This window comes from Sorghum bicolor, chromosome 10 (genome assembly GCF_000003195.3).
Source record: "Sorghum bicolor cultivar BTx623 chromosome 10, Sorghum_bicolor_NCBIv3, whole genome shotgun sequence".
NCBI classification, from domain to species: domain Eukaryota; kingdom Viridiplantae; phylum Streptophyta; class Magnoliopsida; order Poales; family Poaceae; genus Sorghum; species Sorghum bicolor.
Genome location: NC_012879.2, coordinates 46,093,815 through 46,115,922, shown reverse-complemented (window position 1 = coordinate 46,115,922; position 22,108 = coordinate 46,093,815). Strand labels below are relative to the sequence as shown.

Here is a 22,108-nt window from a genome sequence, read left to right as displayed (position 1 = left end):
CCTCCTTTTTCTTCTGCTCCTCGAGGGCGCGAAGACCAGCACGCCAGGGAGTCCGTCCCATGATGAGGGAGGTCGACGCCTCCTCATCCATAGGGCGGGCATCCTTCGACGTCTCATTGCCGCCAGACGTGTCGCTGATAGTAATGGGGTCCCCCTCGACCCCCGATCGGGGAGACTTGGGGGCTCCCTCTTGCCCTTGGGTCTAGGGCACCTCGGCCCGTGTCAGCGGCGACAGGGCAGACTCGGAATGAGGCGGGACACTCTCAGCGTCGGCCGGAGGATGGGAGTCGGAGGAGCCTGTAAAACAGAGAATAAAGGCCGGTCACAATGATGACCAGCGGAAGAACAACTCAAGTCCCAAAAGTAAGCTACCAACCTGGTTCCCTGGAAGCCGCTCCCACCTTGAGCTTCTTTGCCATCGAAGGCTGGGCCTGCTCAAGCGTCCGTCTCAACCTAAGGAAGGAAGGACGGGCGTAAAGGAGACTGCTACATGAGAAAACGCAAAGAACCATGGGGAATAACAACGTCTAAGAGCTTACCCCATGGGGAGAACAGTTCGCCTGCCGGTGCCCCGACTGGTGGGCCCCGAGCCACCCCGCGTCAAGGTCCTAGGCCCCTCGAGGACAGGCGCTAGCCTTGGCCCAGCAACTTCCGCTTGGCGAGCACTGGGACTGGCGCTCCTACGGCCAGTCTCTCCTTTCTCGGAAGCCACGGTGTGACCGCGAGTCAGTGGCCCCGTCGCCTGGGGCCTAGCATGGCTACCTATCTTGGGCGCAGGGGGAGGACGCGGGACGACCTGACCAGTCGCGGGCACAGGGGGGTGTCGGCACGAGGGCGGTGAGATCCGCCTGGTCCCTCCTTTGGTGCTTCCATTCGTGGGGCGTCGACGTCACCTCGAGGCAGACCCTCGAGGATCCGATCGAGGCGAGACGCCATCCCCTTGGAGTCGTCGCTGTCCTCATCACCATCTCCACCATCATCGTCGCTGGGGGACTCTTCCTCAGGCTCCCCCTCTGCCTGGATTTAGCTCGACGCGCATCTAGTGCTTGGCGGTCGAGGTTCCTCTTCTTTTCTCCTTTCTTCTTAGAGTCCTTGGCGGACTTCAGTTTCTCGGCGGACTGACGCCGTTTGTCACGGTCAACCTCGTCCTCCTTTACTGGAGGCCTCGAGGACCGGACATCAATCCATCCCTACCAGAACAAAGTAGACTTAGAAAAAGGGAAGAAAGAAACCCAGAATCGAAGCCCTGCACGAGAAGAGAGCATACCAGATCGATCGAGCCCGCATCAGGCCTCATGGGGAAGCCGTTAACGTGCTCCGACTTAAAGTCACCGGCAATTGCGGCCCTGACCCGAGCCACGACTTCGTCGTTCGCCGGAGCCTCGTTGGACATCCGGCACGCCTCGAGGTCCTGAAATGAAACACCAGGGCTCATCTCGTCCATCCTCAACGGTCGAGACATCAATGGGAGAACTCTCCGGTGATGGACGGCCGAGAGGACGAGAGCGGCAGTCAAGCCCTCCAGGCGAAGCTTCCTCAGGGCGTCGAGGAGGGGGTCGAGCCGCGATTGATGAGCTTGGACGACGCCATATGTCCAGTCCGCTGGACGCTCCGTGATCAGGCGACCGGAGTAAGCGGGCAGGAGGTTGTCGTCGTTTCGCAGATAAAACCACTGGGAGTCCCAGCCGGCATGGTTAGTCGACAACCCCACTGGGATGTACTCACGCGGCCTATCCGTCTTCCCCGTCTTCTACACGGGATTGAGGCATCCCGCCCGCATGGGCTTCCTCACGCCAGTGGTTCCGGTGGGGGCATTGAAAAGCTCGCCCCTGTAGAGGTGGAGCCACAGCTCCCAATGGGGCATCATCCCCAGGTATCCCTCACACACCGCGGCGAAGACCGCCGCGACGGTGATGGCGTTCGGGGAGAAGTGCTGGAGCTCCACCCCGTAGTGGTGGTAGAGCGCCCGCATGAAGCGGCTCGGAGGAGCGCCCAGTCCATGGCGGTGGAACTTGGCGAACGACACCACGTAGCCCTCGGGCGGCTGGGGCTCCCTGTGGTCCGCCGGCAGCGCGATCCACTCTAGCGACGATAGCGAGGTGCGGCGGCACAGGAGTCCCTCTCTCTCAAGCTCTAGCAATCGGCGCTCCGTCATCGACGACGGGCGCCAATCGTCGGCGGTGACGAGTCTCACAGGCATCTTGGCTGAAAGGACGGCGGATCCGCTACCGCTCGAGGGGGTGCGCGTGCGCGTGAGATGGCAAGGGAACTCACGCAGCAAGAGAACAAAGGCAAGAGGGCGGAAGGCGGAAGAAAGAACGGCGGCGGTGCCACGGCGTATTTATAGGCAGCAGTCCGCCAACGGATAGATCCGATAAATGAGGTAACTCCCCCATAAATGCGCCGTCTAACGGTCCCTTTCCTCCTCACAGGCGAGACGCTCCGAATTCTACGCCAACACAGTGTCGTGACGGCATCCACCTGAAAAGCGCGCCCAACGGGCAAAAAGGCGAACCGCCACGGCCTCTTCCTTCCCTTGTAAGACAAGGAGCATACCCGTGAAAGCCTCGAGAGGTCGCAGGCTGGCCCACCGAAAGGGTTCGACAGCCAATCTCGAGCACCAGAGTCAGGGATCCCCAACGAGTGGTCGAAGATCGAGGCCCGCCTCGAAGACTTGCTGGGGATGTCCAAGGTAGGGTCGAGACAGTCGAGAGGAATCCCCCCGACAGGAGGCATCGAGCCGCTGGACTCTATCGAATGAGACCAGTATCCCCGACCACGTCGACCCTGCTTTATGAGAACGCCTCCGGGCTACAGCTGACCCCCTCGAAAGGGGCACAGGTTCTCACTTGGACTACCCGCTAGGAACTCAATTTGGGGTGGAAGACGCTCGCTCTATCGAGAGTACGTCGAAACCCCCGTACAAAACAAGCCAATCAGGACCTTCCACCACCGGTGTCGATAGCGTTTCTGAGAGTTAGGCAATTTAACCCTCGAAGGAGTCAAAAAAACTCCTCCAAGGGCTCGGGGGCTACCCCCGCGGGGTCGCTCGCGTGTCCCCACGGAAATTCGACCGCAAAATAAAGCCTCCACTCGAGCGCCAGCGCTCGAATGGAGACTCGGGGGCTACTGTCGAGGGTATCAGTAAGGGGTACCCTAACTGATGCCCATAACGAGATTACCCGTGCACAGATCGAGGGCCTCAACTCGACGCTCTAATAAGTCGTGCGGTCATCGACGACCGCAGTCTCGAAGATGGAAAAGACGTCGAGCGAACCACTCAGGGGTCGAGCGCTAACTACCGTCGAATACGGAAATGGGCTCGAGCGAATCGGGAGGCGTCGAGCGCAAGGGCACTGTCCGCCGCCTGACGCGCGCACGAGAGCCAGGGCATTTAATGCGCCTGTCGCTTTCCCACCTAACACGCTGGTCACGGGAAGCGTGATAGGGAACAGGCACCCGTCCCATCATCCTTTTTGCAGCTTTCCGCACCAAATGACTCAGAGCGTGCCAGGGCGCGGAAAGCAGGGATGGAGCGTCTAATCGGGACCCCCTCGAGACACCCAAGGTCAATGCTTTGGACGACAAGGCACTGCACGGCGCCTGACCCTCGACCAGGCATGATTCCTTCCTGGGGAAGAGTTGGACGTCGACTGACAACACCGCAGCCACTCCGCCGGATCTGCCACTGTACCGTACAGGCGTGCGACCGGAAAACCAGCCCGAGACGGCGCGCAGAGCCGGATACGGGGGCACGCGTAATCATCATCAAGCTACCAAGACGGGACGGCTCGAGACCACGCCGGTACGGAGGCCTCGAGTAGGTCAGCGCGCCATGCCTCTATCGACCTCTACTCTGACACCTATACATGTACCCTAGGTCTCCCCTTGGAGCTATAAAAGGGGAGACCCGGGAATAGACATACACGACGCATCACAACGCACACACGTAGAGAAGTCTCCATACTCCCGCTCGGTTCATACACACTTGTATTCGCCCCTGTACAAGCACTTAGGTGCAAGATAATACAAACTTCCCTCCCCCGCTGGACGTAGGGCCTTCTCTTGCCCGAACCAGGATAAATCTTTGTGTCTTCTTGCATCACCATCTGGGAAAGGGAGCATGCATACAAATTTACTCGTTGGTGTGACCTCCGTGGGAAAAACACCGACAAAATCTGTCAACAGATATCTAGATAGACCCATATTTTTATAAAAATAAGAGGTTAAAGTTTGGAAACCGTGTTGCTATCCTAAACGTATTTTAAATCCGATATGGAGGGAGGAAGAACCATGACTTTTTTTCCCTGCGGTACGACATATTACTGTCGTCCTAAAACTTGAGGTTCTCAGTAATCGGTACAATGCTGTGTCGACTCAAGTTCAAAATTGTTATTTTGTTTGGAAACAATTAAAAAAGTAATATGCTCATTCTATGCTAGGGCTTACACCTCCCCACGCATTCTGGCTATATTTTACCTATAAATACTACCGGCAGCCACCAGGAATGGGTTTACTTCTTGTTTAGATTTAAAAAAAAAAAGCTTCTACCTACTTCTTTGCAATGCGTGTGTCAATCTAGACCATCCATCTGCTTGTATGTAGAACCCTAAATTTATGATGTATATTTCATCTTTTAGACAAGGTTTATGTGTTGTTTGTTTGAACTTGTTCTTGTTTGTTCTTCAATTCGCTTGCATGTTTAATGTTGTTCTTGGCATAGCAAGAATAGCAAGAAATTGAAGCCGGTGTAATTAAGTGTCCCTAAGGCACAACACTTCCTTTTACTGCTGTAGGTTTTTTACGTTGACTGTTGCAGTTAGACAGCACGTAGAAACAGAAAATATGAGTTTATCACCACTCACCCAAGGATCATAGATAACCTTTGTCATATCAATCGCCGCTGCTGGGTATTGAGATATGAATTAAAGAAACAGAAAACCTTTTTCATCGTAATAAAAGAGTAAAAGAATTACACACAGAAAATATCAAATGCGTCTCGAAGACCTCTTCATGCTCTTCTAAGTTCCAACCACCCTACCAATTACTCGATGTGGCACCGGCGACGGCTACTGCGACTTCGACAGGGAACCACCACCGTCCTCTCTAATTGGCGCCGGTGATGGTGATGCTGATGCGATCACCTCTATGCTTTCCAATGTTCCAACGCTCCTCGCCGTCAACTGCCTGCTTGTGCTGAACCTCATCGGCGACGGCGACTTGGACGGGACAACCACGATTTCAGACACACCCGGAGGCGCTGTCTTTGAGCATGTACCGTCCAACCTGCCATACACCTGCGGCGTCGGAGACGGAGTCCTCGACCCGAAGTGAAGCCTTGGCGATGGTGATTTCGAGACGGTGATGTTCTCCCCAAATCCGCTTGTCGAGCAGGAGCAGCTGTTCCTCAACGGCGACTGCGCCAGGATGTCCGCGAGGACCCTCGATGCCGTGGGCCGCTCAGGCGACACGCCGCACCGTCGCAGCTGCGGCAGCGGCGGGGACATGGACATGGACATGGCAGCCTCGGCCAGCCGCGGGCGCTGGGGCTCCGGGTGCGCGCGGCACACGGGGCACGTCGAGTGCGCGCGCAGCCAGGCGTCGATGCAGCCGCCGTGGAAGAAGTGCCTGCACGCGGGCAGCACGCGCACGACGTCGCCGTCCTCCATCTCCTGCAGGCACACGACGCACTCCACCGCCGCCCCGGCCCGGCCCGGCGTCGTCCTCCCCTTGCTGCGGCTTCTTCTACCGCCGCCGTGCGACGGCGACGCCGACGCGTCCCGCGCCCGGTACGTGAACGTGGGCAGCGCGGCGATGTCGTCCGCGCTAAGCCCGATGAGCCTCGTCCCGGACGCCTCGGCCTCGGCGTGGCCACCTGCCTGGAGCCGGCGCCACTCGGCTAAGACCGACTGGCAATGGCGGATGGCCATGTAGAGTATCACGCCGGCCAGGACCGCGATGATGATGTACAGCAGCGTGAAGTTGGAGCTGGAGGTGCCGGGTGCCTCCGGGGCATCGGCCAAAGGGTCGGGCGGCGGCGAGACGGCCGTGGACATGGCTGCTGCTGCTCCAACAAGAATGTCCAATTCCGATGACCTGGTCTAGAGATGATTTCAGAGACATGTCGCTGGGAACCGATCAAATCATTGAGCTGCGGTTGACGTGAGGTTTAGACGGAGGCATGAAAGGGGGAGGTGTGCGCCGCATGCATGCCAAGTGCATGATAGATTTTCAGTTGGGTCGCTAGCTGGACTCGGCCTGGGTTAAGAAGACATGACGACGTTGCGTACGTGCTAAATATCATATGATGATTACCTTGTAAACTGCATGTTGCTGGTGTTCAATTGTTCATACAAGACTAACTGGATAATTATGTTGAGTCGTTGCTGACTTACTGGTGTTCTTTTGTATCCTCTGCGTGTAGGTTTAGTCGTCGAACTGCCGGGCTTCACATCCATGGATCGATCATTCAGGGTGCAGGCATGATTGGTGAATTTGCTGGTAGACATTATTTGGATAAGGTCGAAGTCAACTTCGTAGTGGTTCGAAGGCAACTTATGCATGGATTCTTTTTTAACAGAAAATCGAATGAACATCCTTGTGTTTTGGGGCTGTCATCACGCGATCTTTTATTTTTGCCCATTGATGTCACCTGTGTCCTGGGTTTCTGTTGTCCGTCAGATCTTTGTTTCTCTTGTTTTGTTTTTTCTCTCACCACATGTAGGTCCCACACGTCATTGTCTATTTAATACCACAATTACAGTTTTCTTTTGACAAGAATACCACAAGTACAGTTACAGTTAGCTTGTGCTGAAATTACAGCTAGTTTACACGGAAAGTGACACTCAATTTTACGGCGTATCTTTAAGCACAATTATGGTGTATTAGTGCAAATGAAAATTAGGATGTCAGAATCCATTACGGTGCATGATTTTGGCTCATTTGAAGGAAAGGGAGACTTATATTAAATGTTGGCAAAGTATATCCCTAAACTATACATAAAAAAATGAAATAGAGAATACATAATATTTCTATTCAGATTCTTCCACCGTCTTTTCTCCAATGGCTTTTCTCGAATGTCGGAGCTAAAGTACAGTTCTTATGCCGTATCCAACGACCAATCCAAAAATATTAGACATGCCACAAGATCCAATGCCTTGGAACCAATTCAAAACGCATCTAAATGGCTGATAGAGTTGCATTGTTGGGCACAACATAGGCTGCAGAATCGTCACATAGAGACCTTGAATTTCTCTCCACGATCATCCACGGTGAGATCGACGATCCAGATTCCAGAGTCACCGCCCTCGTAGGGGCTCCTAGAAGCACCCCTCTCCTTGCATATGAAGGCCACAAATTGGCCCCCTACCGAAGAAAACGGTGCCTACAATGATGATTTCGTCGTGGCAATCAACGAAGTCATCGCACGAAAGAAGATCCTGATAAAAAAAATATTTGAAATTAAACCCTAAGATACTAGAAAAAACTACAAGAAAAAAAGATGGGTCCTCTCCCCTTGTCTCCGATAGAGTCACCGGAGAGGAAGAATGAAAGGGGCCTTGGACGTGACGGCAGTGGTGGCAGAGCGAGGATCCGACGGTGGTGGCAGAGCCTGTTCTCTTTTCTTTTCAGCCGTACTTTTTCTGCCAGCCAGCAGTGTTTTTCTCTCACAATAAATCAGCCAACAGTAATTTCAGACCAACGAACAGGCCCGATCGGATGCAAATCCATTGGTGGAGAAAATCATGTGCTAGAAGCTCCTATAACACCTGGAGTGTTGACACTCAATATTTTGTAAGGCTTAGCCTAAGTTTGCATAGCTTGTTTGTAAGATCATAAGCTCGCTCTGGGATTGACCTGAAAGTCTAAAATGGCGGATTTGCCACGTTTCATCTTTTTTTTTTGAAAGATCAGGACGGGCAAGGACCCCCGACTGTAGTGACATAAATAATAAAAAACAGCAAGGTTCAGATACAAGTGAAAGAGAGTAAAACAAACATAGCAAGAGAAGCAAGATGGGTGGGGAAGGTTATGGAACTAGGACGGGAAAACTAAAAGGGAGCGTAGCCCAAATCATCGGCCTCCAGATTACATTAGGTTGTCTATCCATTCTTGAATTTTGGGGAATCTTTGCTCTGCATATATAGCAACCAGAGGAACTTAGACTTGAAAATTCTTTTGCAGCCCTGAATTGAAGGTGGCAATTCGCTGAAGATGAAGTTATTTCTGCTCATCCAGATTGCCCAGCAGAAGAGGATGATGATTTCCATGAAGAAGTCTTGATTGATGTGTGCTCTAAGGATTTCTAGGTTTTGTAATGGCTGTAAATCTGGGTTGACAATCAAATTGATGTTTTCCCATGCTTCTGATGCAAAAAGGGCGAAGAATGAACAAGTGCTCAATTGTCTCTTCAGTATGTTCATTGCACAAAACGCAGTTGTAATTTTCTAACTCTATATTCCTCCTTCTTAGAACCCCCCTGGTGTTCAATTTGTTCATTATGATCAACCAGAAAAACACTCGATGTTAGTTTTGACAAGAACTGTGCCAAAGCCATTTAAATGCTCGGTGAATCTGGTTGTGACCACAAAGTTGTTTATATATTTTTGCTGATGAGAAAGTGTTTGAACCCCAAATGAAACCCCAGGAGTCCTTTGATTCTGTGATCAGAAGGTTTTGAAGGATGACTGTAGATGGATGAACTGAGCAAAAGCTTCTTGAGATAGGGGTAGATGAAAGAGCTCATGAAGGTTATTAGTAGCCTTAGCCATTGAAACTGTGATTGTCTTGTTTTTAGCAAATGAGAAAAGTTCAGGGTAATTGGTAGCAAGAACTGTGTCTAACCAAAGATCAGTCCACAAAAAACATGTCATCCCATTTTGCAGGTTTACCTTTGCTAGCCGTAGCAAGAACTGAAGTTATATGAAGTGACATAAGGGTAGTAGAACAGAGTAAGCGCTGGAAGAGAAGATGAAAGGAATTTGTTCGGTGGTAGGACCGAGACCGACTTCTTGTCACGTCAGTCAACCAAAATCTCAGTTGCTTGTTAATTTGTTCTCGGGATGAATACATGAACTCATCTGCATCTGCATGACAAATTCACTGGGCAGAATGAAGCATACAAAATTCTAGCCTGAAATGTGTAAAAGCATGTACACTTTTGCCGGTTCTAAACTCCAGCGTCGTGCGACTCCAACGTTGCCGGAGAAGGTGCTCTTGTCCTGCACATTCGGCTGTCCGGCGTTCTCGACCGAGTCGGCGATGGTGACATAGCCAAATTGGCAACCATAAGTTCAAAATGCATGGGGGACCTCACCGGAGACGGCGACCTGGAACTGGAAGAGACGGTTTGCTTGGCTCCCGACGTCTCGCCTCCTTCGGGCGACACCGACACCGACGCCGCCCCGAACCGGCGCAGCTGCGGGAGCGGCGGCGACAGCGACGCCACGCCGAGGCGGACTTTCTCCGGGCCGGGGCTCCCCCGGCACACCGGGCACGTAGCGCGCGACAGCAGCCACACGTCGACGCACTCCGCGTGGAAGTAGTGCTTGCACGACGGCAGCATGCGCACCAGCGCGCCCTCGCGGAGCTCGTCGAGGCAGACCGAGCAGCAGTCCGCCGCCGCCGCCACGGCCACGGCGGCGCCCTTCGCGTTATTGACACGGCTGTCCGGCGGCGACGCCGCGCGGTACGTGAACGTCGGCAGCACGGCGACGTCGTCGGGGTGGAGACCGAGCGTCTGCACCGGCCGCGGCCGCGCGGACCCTGTGACTGCCGCGACGACAGCATCGGCGTTGGCGCCGTGTCGGCGCGTCAGGGAGACCGAGTTGAAAGAGCGGCGGGTGAGGTCGAGGAGGACGTAGAGGACGATGGCGACGAAGACGCCTATGCCCGCGTACTGCGCCGTCGTGGACGCCGAGGCGCCGGCCATTGCCGCGGAGATCGAGATGATATCGAGCGCGGGGAGATCCCGGAGACACAGTTTGCAGAGCGGAAGGGATCGATGTGAGACAGTCACAGAAATGTCACCGGAAGTTGTGTGTGTCGTGCATTATTTCTTCTTTGGTGGAGGTTGAGGCGTTGGGCAGGCAACAGTATTGCCGTAGTTGCTAGTAGTGTGGATTGACATGGAATGGAAGGGTTGAGGCAGGGAGATGGTTGGCACGTAGTTGAGCGCGGCATTTTGCAGGGTGATTGATGCTTCCCGTGCCTATTATAGCGACTCATTGGACCTTCAAATTAGCGTATTTTATATTTCCTCTGTCCCAAAATAACGGAAAGGTCCATTTCACATTTTGACAGCCTTACAAAAATGGAAAATTTTGATTGTCAGCACAGCACATACCCTCTATTTTCAAGTGAGCTTTGCGCGAACCTACAAACATAAAAGCCTTAAATAACAGTGATGTTTAACTCATTGGCTACTTAGCGTCTAAGGACGTACACATCATTCATGTTCTAAGAGTAATATGAGTATATCGGCCATTGTTTTGTGTATCTCTTGGTCCTCTCTTGATGAACGATCACCTTGCAACGTCTTTTGCAAAGTATTCTGTAGCAACCAGCACGAAGCAATACCCGCCCCCATAGCAACCTTTGTTTGATCAAAATCCAAACACTTAAGCAATAAGCCTTCGTCAATTCTTTGATACACTACTACACTCACGTACAGTAAGAGCGGCTAAATATGCTGTGGTTGGTCCAGCCGTCCTTATGCAAACGCTCTTACAGTGGATTTCACTGTAAGGGCGGTTCAACACCAGCCGCCCTTATAGTGGTCCACTGTAAGGGCGGCTGATAACACCAGCCGCCCTTACTAGTGACCGGCAGCTGGTGTTTCTAGCCGCCCTTACAGTGAGTATTAGTGAGAGCGGTCAGTGTTCCAGCCGCTCCTATTGTCTGTATTTGTAAGGGCGGCTCAATCTAGAGCCGCTCTTACAGTTAATTTTCACTAAAAAAAATAATAATTACAATAATCAAATAGAGTAGCATATATATATATATATATATATATATATATATATATATATATATATATATATATATATATATATATATATTATCAAATCTGACTACATCACAGCACAAACATCAAATTCAAGTTCCATCATCAAATTTACAAATTCAAAAGTTCTATCATAACAAGTTTCACAAGTTTGTCAAATCCACAAATTACACTCTTTCTACAGATCTAAAATCCATTAAAAAAATCTAATATACTAGCTAGCTAGAACTGCAATCAAAATCCATCATCGAAGAGCAAGAAATAAGATCCTTGCCTTACAAGCTTAGGCTTGTAGAAGATCAATGGTGTCCTCATCCTACATCTGCCTCAGCTCTAGCAACAACAGATCTTTGGCTTCCTGTGTTCAGAGGCGCAAAGAAATGAAAACTCAACAGCAGATCTCCAGCGACCAAATCAAAACTTATCTCTTAAAAATCAAAACTAGATTGCAAGAAGGATATATATTGTTCAGAACAAGAACCAAGTACAAGTGCAATCTAATTAATTTTAGTATAAGGCAATTAGCAAAATATAAATAGTGAGAGGAAAGCAATTAATAGAAAACTAATTTACTACTTGTGAATCCAGTAAGTATACCTCAAAGAAATATATGTCAAAAAATAGCAAGCACACATGAAGTGGTGAAATACCTGACGATAGGCGTTGGATTGTTGTTAGACCTCTACGACATGGATATATATCCAGTACTACCTGCCAAATGATAGCATAAGGATTGTGCCATTTATTTTATTATGTAAATGTTAGGAACACCATCAAGCTACAAATCATATTGTGACATCTTCCTACATTTGCAGTAGTCATACTAATTCTACGCCCTAAAAAACAATGCTACCCAGTACTGATATACAATTTTAGTAGAAAACTGACAAATAGATGATGACAAAGGTGCAGCTTAAACCTTTTCCTTTTACTGGAGAAATTAAATGACTAATCATGCATTGCCAACACAACTTTAAAACTAGGACTGATAAAGTCCAACCTATCCAGCCTAATAAGTCATTGCTCCGATCTGCCTCCACTACCACAATGTAAGGTCGTGCTAGACACTTCCACCTACTGTGAAGTAACAGGTTCATGATGAAGAGTTTCTAAAATGCAATCCAATATTATTTCTTCAACCATATCAAAACCACTCAGAGTCATCAATAGATGCAAGAAGCACTGCCATAAGGTGCAACTCACTTGTGGAAACCATCTGTGACTTTGGTGTTAATCTGCAGCACAATGAACTTGCTGCTAAATCCTGACTCCCTCTGCAGGTACTCATGGTGATAGCCCTAGCGATCACAAAGACACCACCACATAAGCTCAGCTCAGAATTGGCATACACTTGTGCAACAGGTCCTTATTTCCTTTAACTGCATAGTGAAAGAGATAAAATGAGACTAGAGAAATCAAACATATTTTTTGATAACATCCCAAATCCAATACTAAATGCAAACTGTGTGTGAGCTTGTTAAGTCACAGCCATGAGGCTAAATAGGTAGCAAACAAGACCTTCGACAGGGCATAGAAAACCAATAGCTCTCAGGCACAACAATTATGTAAATTTGAGAAAATACTGCTACTCATATACTGAACCAATAACCCACAATTCATCCAAATTTGGTTTTTCCCTGCAGTGTCCCAATCCCTTTGGTTTTTCCACCCAAATAAATTTCTTTATCCCTTTTGGTTTTTTGGCCAAGTTGTTTTCACTCTTGTGGCCTGCAGGAGCAAAGGCAACAATAAGCACCATGTTTGGACATATAATGATGTCATATACATACATAAATAGCTACATGAGGTAATTTGAATAACTAAAAGAATATTTCATTCCAACATTATTATTATCTATAACCAGGTAAAAAACTTTGATATAATGATAACTTGCATCGCAGGAGCATAGAAAAATATAGAGTTAATCGTACTTGTCAGAGGGGAAAATAACTTCCTGAGTAACATGGATTCAGTGCTATGATAGCATCTGTAAGAAAATATATTAAAAAACAATGTATTTCCATTGATTAACTCTCCGTCTCTATGGCATCCATAAATTAAACTGAAAAATAAAGGGATCCAGAAAAAGATGTCATGTGTATGAAGAAATTCAATCTACATGCTATTGGTCAAGGATCCTTCCATGTCATCTTTATACGTATTGGAGCAATTAGTAGTACTAGGTAACTGGTGGCACCTAGACTCTTATGTGATAGCAAAGAGAATCTCACAATCAGTTGTTGCTTTATGCGGGGGGAACGAAAATGATCTAAGACAGAATTAAAAAACAAAACAAGGTGGAGGGGAAACCTGACCTGAACAATGCTCTGCATCTGCATCTGGGCAGGCAGCGTGGATCTGCTCTGCCTCTGCATCGGATCTGCTCTGCCTCTGCATCCTGGCCGCGGCGCTGGCTGCTGCTACGTGTGGCCTATCGCCAACCGGCCGAGCCTGCAACCACTGAGGGGAGGACCGGAGGGCCAGGCCAACGCGCGGTCGAGGGTTACCGGCACCTGCGCCATGCCTCTACGAGCTCGTTGGGCAGCCGCGGTCGAGTGCAAGGTCATGCCGCAGGAGGGGGCGCCCTTGCCGTCGTAGGTGCGCGCCGCTAGGGCCTCGTCCCGTACCTATCTGCGCCGCCAGAGGAGGGGAGCAGGAGTAGTGGAGGACTGCGTTTGGGAGAAAAGAGAAAGTGAGGACCTAGGGTTTTGACTGTCGAAGGAGAAGATGAGAGCATGGGTTTTATTCAGCATTTCGCGAATCTCAGCCGTTCAAAGTCGATCCAACAGTGAAAAGCCGATATGCTTCGATGTGAGTTGAAACAGGCCGAATCGCCCATGGGCCAAATACAGTGCTTTTTTCCAAATATAAAATTATTTTTCAAAAAAATAAAGATTTTCTATATACTTAAAGTTCAAAATATAATTATATAAAAATTTTAAGATATTCCATGTATTTTTATGTTTAATTTATATATATATAATAATTTTTTAACTATTCCATGTTTTTATGAAGATTCAAAACTGAATGTTTTTAGAATAAAAAAATAGATTTATGTAAATTTAAAAATTCAAATTCAAATATGTAATAATTTTTAATTATTTCAAAAAAATTTATGATTAATCTATATATATATATGCGAAGTTTATTCTTTAGTTCCTCGTTTGACCAAGTCAAATCTTAGATTTTTTTTAGAGTAAATTGCACAACCGGTCCTTAAAGTATTACGTGGTTTTCATCTAGGTCCCCAAACTACGAAATCGCACGTCTGACTCCCTAATGTATTTAAGTGATCTCATCTAGGTCCCCAAACTATGAAATCGCACGTCTAACTCCCTAATGTATTTAAGTAATCTTATTTAGGTCCAAAATACACATAAGAAGGATTAGAAAATGACATGGTCATCCACATAGATATGATTTAAGCACATGACCTCTGATTTAAGCCCACATGTGTTGCCGCCGACTCGCCCTGCTCACCATCACAGAGCTCGCGGCATACGACCTGGTCATGTAGGCGGCAATGGCGGCCAGTTACGCTGTCGAGCGGGGTGAGGTAGACATGGAGGGGAGGGGTTTGGTCTGCGGTCATCCGGTGTTACGCTCTCGCGTAACCGGCCACCATGGCCGCCTACATGACTAGGTCGTATGCCAAGGATGCTGTGATGGTGAGCAGGGGCGAGCCAGCGGCTGCACATGTGGACTTAAATCAGAGGTCATGTGCTTAAATCATATCCATATGGATGATCATGTCAGCTTCTAACCCTCCTTATGTGTATTTTGGACCTAGATGAGATCACTTAAATACATTAGGGAGTCAGACGTGCGATTTTGTAGTTTGGGACCTAGATGAGATCACTTAAATACATTAGGGAGTCAAACGTGTAATTTCATAGTTTGGGGACCTAGATGAAAACTGCGTAATACTTTAAGGACTAGCCGTGCAATTTACACTTTTTTTAGAAAAGATACTTTGACCGGAACCTAGATGGTCTCAGCTATAAAAGTCACGAATACAAAGTTTTTCTGGCTCATCAAGATACACATTTGGTGTAATGGTCAACTTTTCATCTGTGAGAGTTTGGACCACTCAAATTTTGAAATTTCGAATTTTCACACCTACATGCATGTTTTTAAAACCCTAGACGGCCCCAACTCAAAAAGTCATGTATAGCAAGTTTGTTTCACTCATCAAATGCAAAAATGTCCTATGTATATAGACCATTTTTTCATTTGGGAAAGTTTATGTAAACAATACTCACCAAATCTTTAATCTCACACAAACTTTATGAAACTATACATGGGAAGTGTGGATTTTGAACTACACTTTGCCAGCACTTTGTCAAATGCAAAAATAGTCTATATATGAAATATAGATCTTGATGAGTGGAGAAATATTGGTATTCATGAGTTTTCCACTTGAGGCCATCCATGGTTCTGAAAATTAGCGTTTCGGTATGAATTCTTTCAAATTTCAAAATTTAGTGGTCCAAACTTTTTCAAATGAAAAAGTGACCATTAGAGAAAATGTAGGTATTGATGATTGGAACAAACTTTATATTCATGAGTTTTCTATTTGAGGCCATCCAGGGCTGGGTCAAAGTGTGTGTTTGTGAAACCCACTATTTTGACTTTGGTCAAACTTGGTCAAATGACCCATCTGAGTATTTCAAATGGAAAACTTTTGAATACCAAGTTGTTAGGTCTCATCAAGACCTACATTTCATATATGGATCATACTTTCATCCGGATAAATTTGATCGAGTCTGAGGCACATGTTTTCAAATTCGAAGGTGGGCTTTGGTCAAACGACAGAGAAAATGACTTGGAATGAAAATATTTTGAATACCAAGTTGTTAGAGCTCATTAATATCCAAACTTTTTATATAGACCATTTTTCCATTTGGGAAAGTTTATGTAAACAATACTCACCAAATCTTGAATCTCACACAAACTTTATGAAACTATACGTGGGAAGTGTGGATTTTGAACTACACTTTGCCAGCACTTTGTCAAATGCAAAAATGGTATATATATGAAATGTAGATCTTTATGAGTGGAGCAATATTGGTATTCATGAGTTTTCCACTTGAGGCCATCCATGGTTCTGAAAATTAGCGTTTCTCTATGAATTCTTTCAAATTTTAAAATTTAGTGGTCCAAACTTTTTCAAATAAAAAAGTGACCATTAGAGAAAATGTAGGTCTTGATGAGTGGAACAAACTTTGTATTCATGAGTTTTCTATTTGAGGCCATCCAGGGCTCGGTCAAAGTGTGTGTTTGTGAAACCCACTATTTTGACTTTGGTCAAACTTGGTCAAATGACCCATCTGAGTACTTTAAATGGAAAACTTTTGAATATCAAGTTGTTAGGTCTCATCAAGACCTACATTTCATATATGGATCATATTTTCATCCGGATAAATTTGATCGAGTCTGAGGCACATGTTTTCAAATTCAAAGGTGGGCTTTGGTCAAACGACAGAGAAAATGACTTGGAATGAAAATCTTTTGAATACCAAGTTGTTAGAGCTCATCAATATCCAAACTTTTTATATAGACCATTTTTCCATTTGGGAAAGTTTATGTAAACAATACTCACCAAATCTTGAATCTCACACAAACTTTATGAAACTATACGTGGGAAGTGTGGATTTTGAACTACACTTTGCCAGCACTTTGTCAAATGCAAAAATAGTCTATATATGAAATGTAGATCTTGATGAGTGGAGAAATATTGGTATTCATGAGTTTTCCACTTGAGGCCATCCATGGTTCTGTAAATTAGCGTTTCTCTATGAATTCTTTCAAATTTCAAAATTTAGTGGTCCAAACTTTTTCAAATGAAAAAGTGACCATTAGAGAAAATGTAGGTCTTGATGAGTGGAACAAACTTTATATTCATGAGTTTTCTATTTGAGGCCATCCAGGGCTGGGTCAAAGTGTGTGTTTGTGAAACCCACTATTTTGACTTTGGTCAAACTTGGTCAAATGACCCATCTGAGTACTTCAAATGGAAAACTTTTGAATACCAAGTTGTTAGGTCTCATCAAGACCTACATTTCATATATGGATCATATTTTCATCCGGATAAATTTGATCGAGTCTGAGGCACATGTTTTCAAATTCGAAGGTGGGCTTTGGTCAAACGACAGAAAAAATGACTTGGAATGAAAATTTTTTGAATACCAAGTTGTTAGAGCTCATCAATATCCAAACTTTTTATATAGACCATTTTTCCATTTGGGAAAGTTTATGTAAACAATACTCACCAAATCTTGAATCTCACACAAACTTTATGAAACTATACGTGGGAAGTGTGGATTTTGAACTACACTTTGCCAGCACTTTGTCAAATGCAAAAATGGTATATATATATGAAATGTAGATCTTTATGAGTGGAGAAATATTGGTATTCATGAGTTTTCCACTTGAGGCCATCCATGGTTCTGAAAATTAGCGTTTCTCTATGAATTCTTTCAAATTTCAAAATTTAGTGGTCCAAACTTTTTCAAATAAAAAAGTGACCATTAGAGAAAATGTAGGTCTTGATGAGTGGAACAAACTTTGTATTCATGAGTTTTCTATTTGAGGCCATCCAGGGCTCGGTCAAAGTGTGTGTTTGTGAAACCCACTATTTTGACTTTGGTCAAACTTGGTCAAATGACCCATCTGAGTACTTTAAATGGAAAACTTTTGAATATCAAGTTGTTAGGTCTCATCAAGACCTACATTTCATATATGGATCATATTTTCATCCGGATAAATTTGATCGAGTCTGAGGCACATGTTTTCAAATGCAAAGGTGGGCTTTGGTCAAACTTGGTCAAACGACAGAGAAAATGACTTGGAATGAAAATCTTTTGAATACCAAGTTGTTAGAGCTCATCAATATCCAAACTTTTTATATAGACCATTTTTCCATTTGGGAAAGTTTATGTAAACAATACTCACCAAATCTTGAATCTCACACAAACTTTATGAAACTATACGTGGGAAGTGTGGATTTTGAACTACACTTTGCTAGCACTTTGTCAAATGCAAAAATAGTCTATATATGAAATGTAGATCTTGATGAGTGGAGAAATATTGGTATTCATGAGTTTTCCACTTGAGGCCATCCATGGTTCTGAAAATTAGCGTTTCTCTATGAATTCTTTCAAATTTCAAAATTTAGTGGTCCAAACTTTTTCAAATGAAAAAGTGACCATTAGAGAAAATGTAGGTCTTGATGAGTGGAACAAACTTTATATTCATGAGTTTTCCATTTGAGGCCATCCAGGGCTGGGTCAAAGTGTGTGTTTGTGAAACCCACTATTTTGACTTTGGTCAAACTTGGTCAAATGACCCATCTGAGTACTTCAAATGGAAAACTTTTGAATATCAAGTTGTTAGGTCTCATCAAGACCTACATTTCATATATGGATCATATTTTCATCCGGATAAATTTGATCGAGTCCGAGGCACATGTTTTCAAATTCGAAGATGGGCTTTGGTCAAACTTGGTCAAACGATGGAGAAAATGGCTTGGAATGAAAATCTTTTGAATACCAAGTTGTTAGAGCTCATCAATATCCAAACTTTTTATATAGACCATTTTTCCATTTGGGAAAGTTTATGTATACAATACTCATCAAATCTTGAATCTCACACAAACTTTATGAAACTATACGTGGGAAGTGTGGATTTTGAACTACACTTTGCGAGCACTTTGTCAAATACAAAAATGGTCTATATATGAAATGTAGATCTTGATGAGTGGAGCAATGTTGGTATTCATGAGTTTTCCATTTGAGGCCATCCATGGTTCTGAAAATTAGCGTTTCGCTATGAATTCTTTTAAATTTCAAAATTTAGTGGTCCAAACTTTTTCAAATGAAAAAGTGACCATTAGAGAAAATGTAGGTCTTGATGAGTGGAACAAACTTTGTATTCATGAGTTTTCCATTTGAGGCCATCCAGGGTTCCAAAATCCATCTTACAACTTTTGAAAATTTAAATTTCAAATTTATACAATCATTGTCGCACATTTGTATACTTATTATTAAAGAAACAAAAGTTTAACTTCCAAATGACCAAAAACAAGTATCTGTCTAAAGCCAACAATTTTTAAAATTAATTGGCCATTATATATTGCATTACACAATATCATTATGAATAATATTATTTTGAATAATATGAAATATTTGAAAAACAATTATGTTAATAATTGTTATACTGATGAGTAGAGTAGAATAAAATTAATGTGTATTTTTAAGCAATTTTATCAGATTTATTTAATTTATAATGCATTTAATTTATATTTTGATGAGTTCTAACATCTTTGTATTCAAATTTTTTTTATTTGAGGTCATTTAGTGCCTCATTTGATCAACATGTGACTAGAGTTTACTAAAAATTTTTCAAATGGTAAAATGAATTATGTATCAAATTAAATGTAGATTTTGATGAGTTCTAACATCCTTGTATTTATTTTTTTTTATTTCAGGTTATTTAGTGCCTCATTTGACCAAGTTTGTCCAAAACCAGTATAGAGACGGTTGGTGATTGAGCCACCCTATGACTATTACTAACACTTTCTCAAATAGAAAAATAAACTATATAATAAATATAGATCTTGATGAGTTATACCATCGTAACGTTCAAAAGTTTTTCATTTGAAGTCATTTAGTATCTCGTCTAAAACCACTGTCGGGGCGGCTGGTGATTGAGCCGCCCCTACAGTAGTCCACTATAAGGGCGACCGGTGATCCAGCCGCCTTTACTGTGACCTACCACTGTAAGGACGGCTGATAACACTAGCCGCCCTTACAGTGGCCACTGTAAGGGCGGGTAACCAGTTAGGATCCACCTGAGCCACTATAAGGGCGGCTCCAAAGCCAGCCGCCCCTATAGTAGATGGGGGTGGCGTTCTCTTAGTGCTTTTTTCACGTAGTGATATAGCCCATGCGCAAAAACAAATTCATTTTAAAACCTGCTGGTTCGGTATTTCAGAGGTCTTTGCTATCCGAAATGATAGTCGTATTCAAACAAAGGGAAAATTAACCTATATATAAAATTTGATCACAATTATATTTGAATTATACTGTAGCAGTACTTTTCGACAAACAAATAATGTTTTCCTCTCACCGCATTTCAGCATAAGCATGAGTGATGAAATTGTATTCAAAGTGCCTCTGAAATTATATTGTTTCTTTAACAAATGAAAACATACAGTAAGATAATAAATGGTCAAAATCTATTTTGTTCGATTTCTTCATGATTAAAAATATGTTTATCATTCTTGCCCGAGAGAGCACCTGTTTCTTTTTTTTTTTGAAAGGCAGAGGGCATGTGCTAGTGCATTTTTATAGGGGGTGAAAGGGCGCATGTGTCGTGACTCGTGAGCCTAGCGTGGTTTGAACACCGTCACGGTCCTCACGGAGTCACTGCGGCAGCAGCACGCCAGCTCGGCACATTTCAGTCGCCTGCCCTTTTTGGGCGTCACCAAACGCGCGCGCGCACTCCGCGCTCACACCATCGTCACATGCAGACATGCTCTTGGACTGAGCCACTGAGAAATTTTGAAGTTCCCTCCACCTCCCTCCCCCATCCCCGCCGACCCGCCGAAACCAGCCGCCCCGCGGCCCCGGCGGCGCCCCGATTCCAAATCCCAACACCCAACAGTGTTCCGCGAAATTTTCCCCAGATTCGCCTGCGCAAATGGAACCAAAACACCGAAATCCACCACTCCCTCCACTCCTCTCCATTCATTTGCGCGCAAAACTCAAATCTTGGAAAGGGATCCCGGCATCTCCTTCCTCGGGTACACCTCTCAAATACCCATGGCCACTCCCCGTTCCGCAATCCCACCTCCAGCGTCGTCCAGCCTCGCCACCCCGCCCCCGATTCCGCCCGGTCCCGGCGCCCGAGCTCGCCACCCGGGATGGCTGCCGGCTCTGCAGCTAAGGAGAACGCTGCTCCTTCTGCTTCGGACGCCGCCGCCGCCTCGGCTGCTGCGGCGTCCCGGCGGCACGGCTACCACGCTGTCAAGAGCTGCGGGGTGAAGAAGCGCCCGTCCAGGGCGCGGTTGCTGCGCCGAATCCCGCTCCGGGACATCACCAACCTGATTGAGGCGGTCTCGGCGGTCCCGGGGCCCGAGGCTCCGCTTGGGCAGGAGGTTTCACCGGCTGTGGCGACGGAGTTGACCAAGCCCGATGCGGTGCTGCCGGCGGTGGTTAGACTGGCAGCGCTGCAGGATGGAGACGCTGCTCGCCCGGCCGCGAAGGCGGCGAGTTACTCGCTCCGGAAGGGGTTCAGATAGGCGTCCACTGTACAGTATAGAACAGGAGCCTCTCGCTTCGTGGCCCAATTTCTCGTTGGATTTGATTGCATTTCGATTACAGTGGATTGGTTGGTTGGTTTCCTCTTTTCTGTACTCTCTTTCTTTGATTCAGTTCTGATGATAGGAAATAAGTTGTACCCAAAGGAAAAAAATGAATAAATTGCAAAATCATAGATTGATTTGTTCCTCGCTGATGATGGCACCACAATGGGTCGCAATTTGGATTCCTGAAATTCGAGGAATTTGTTATGTTTAGGTGATGCTTCTGTGACTTGATTCTGTTCCTCCGTACTGATCCCCAAGGCCCTGAAGGCTATAGCAGGGAATTCAGTCTCTAGCCCATCATCCAAACACTGAATCTAGAATGCCTCTTCGTGATCTGCTGTTTATATTGCTACCGTACTCTACCACAGTAAGATCGATGTCATCGTGTATTGCTACGCGCCTATGCCTAGCTCTGGGTTTATAACTGATGGTAAGTTCGTCCAGCACTTGCTGTGCATGCGCCCTCTTAACTAAAGGCAGCAGAAGCTACAAACTGTGGCTTGAATAGAATTTACTAGGAGTACAATAGAAGATGCTGTGATGCAGTCTCAGTGATTTGGCACATTAGCTAGCCTCTTGGTGTCACCAGATTGTGCCTTTGTTATTAAGTCAGGTTGCTTCTGTTGGTTCATTATAAATGATCTTGGTCATTGTTCTTACTCCTCTTTTGGTTCTTTGGCAGCACCTACTGACAGAAGATGATACCAAGGGCATTTCCGCATACAAATTTTCTT

The 22,108-nt window shown here is 45.8% G+C and overlaps 3 protein-coding genes and 1 long non-coding RNA gene across 4 annotated transcripts; 1 reads left to right on the top strand and 3 right to left on the bottom strand.

Moving 5' to 3' along the window:
- On the bottom strand, positions 4,885–6,749 carry LOC8072647 (E3 ubiquitin-protein ligase ATL41). Its single transcript, XM_002437037.2, has one exon. The coding sequence runs from the start codon at positions 6,054–6,056 to the stop codon at positions 5,070–5,072; it is 987 nt and encodes a 328-aa protein (XP_002437082.1). The 5' UTR covers positions 6,057–6,749; the 3' UTR covers positions 4,885–5,069.
- Positions 9,170–9,931, bottom strand: LOC8058868 (E3 ubiquitin-protein ligase ATL41). The gene has a single exon (XM_021449871.1). It carries the CDS (start codon positions 9,929–9,931, stop codon positions 9,170–9,172), a length of 762 nt encoding a protein of 253 aa, XP_021305546.1.
- On the bottom strand, positions 11,655–13,483 carry LOC110430733. The gene is made up of 4 exons (XR_002448100.1): positions 13,321–13,483; positions 12,524–12,733; positions 12,209–12,384; positions 11,655–11,716 (listed from the first exon to the last, which is right to left on the bottom strand). It is a non-coding gene; the product is annotated as an uncharacterized LOC110430733 (long non-coding RNA).
- On the top strand, positions 20,616–21,517 carry LOC110430766. Its single transcript, XM_021448692.1, has one exon. The coding sequence runs from the start codon at positions 20,931–20,933 to the stop codon at positions 21,306–21,308; it is 378 nt and encodes a 125-aa protein (XP_021304367.1). The 5' UTR covers positions 20,616–20,930; the 3' UTR covers positions 21,309–21,517.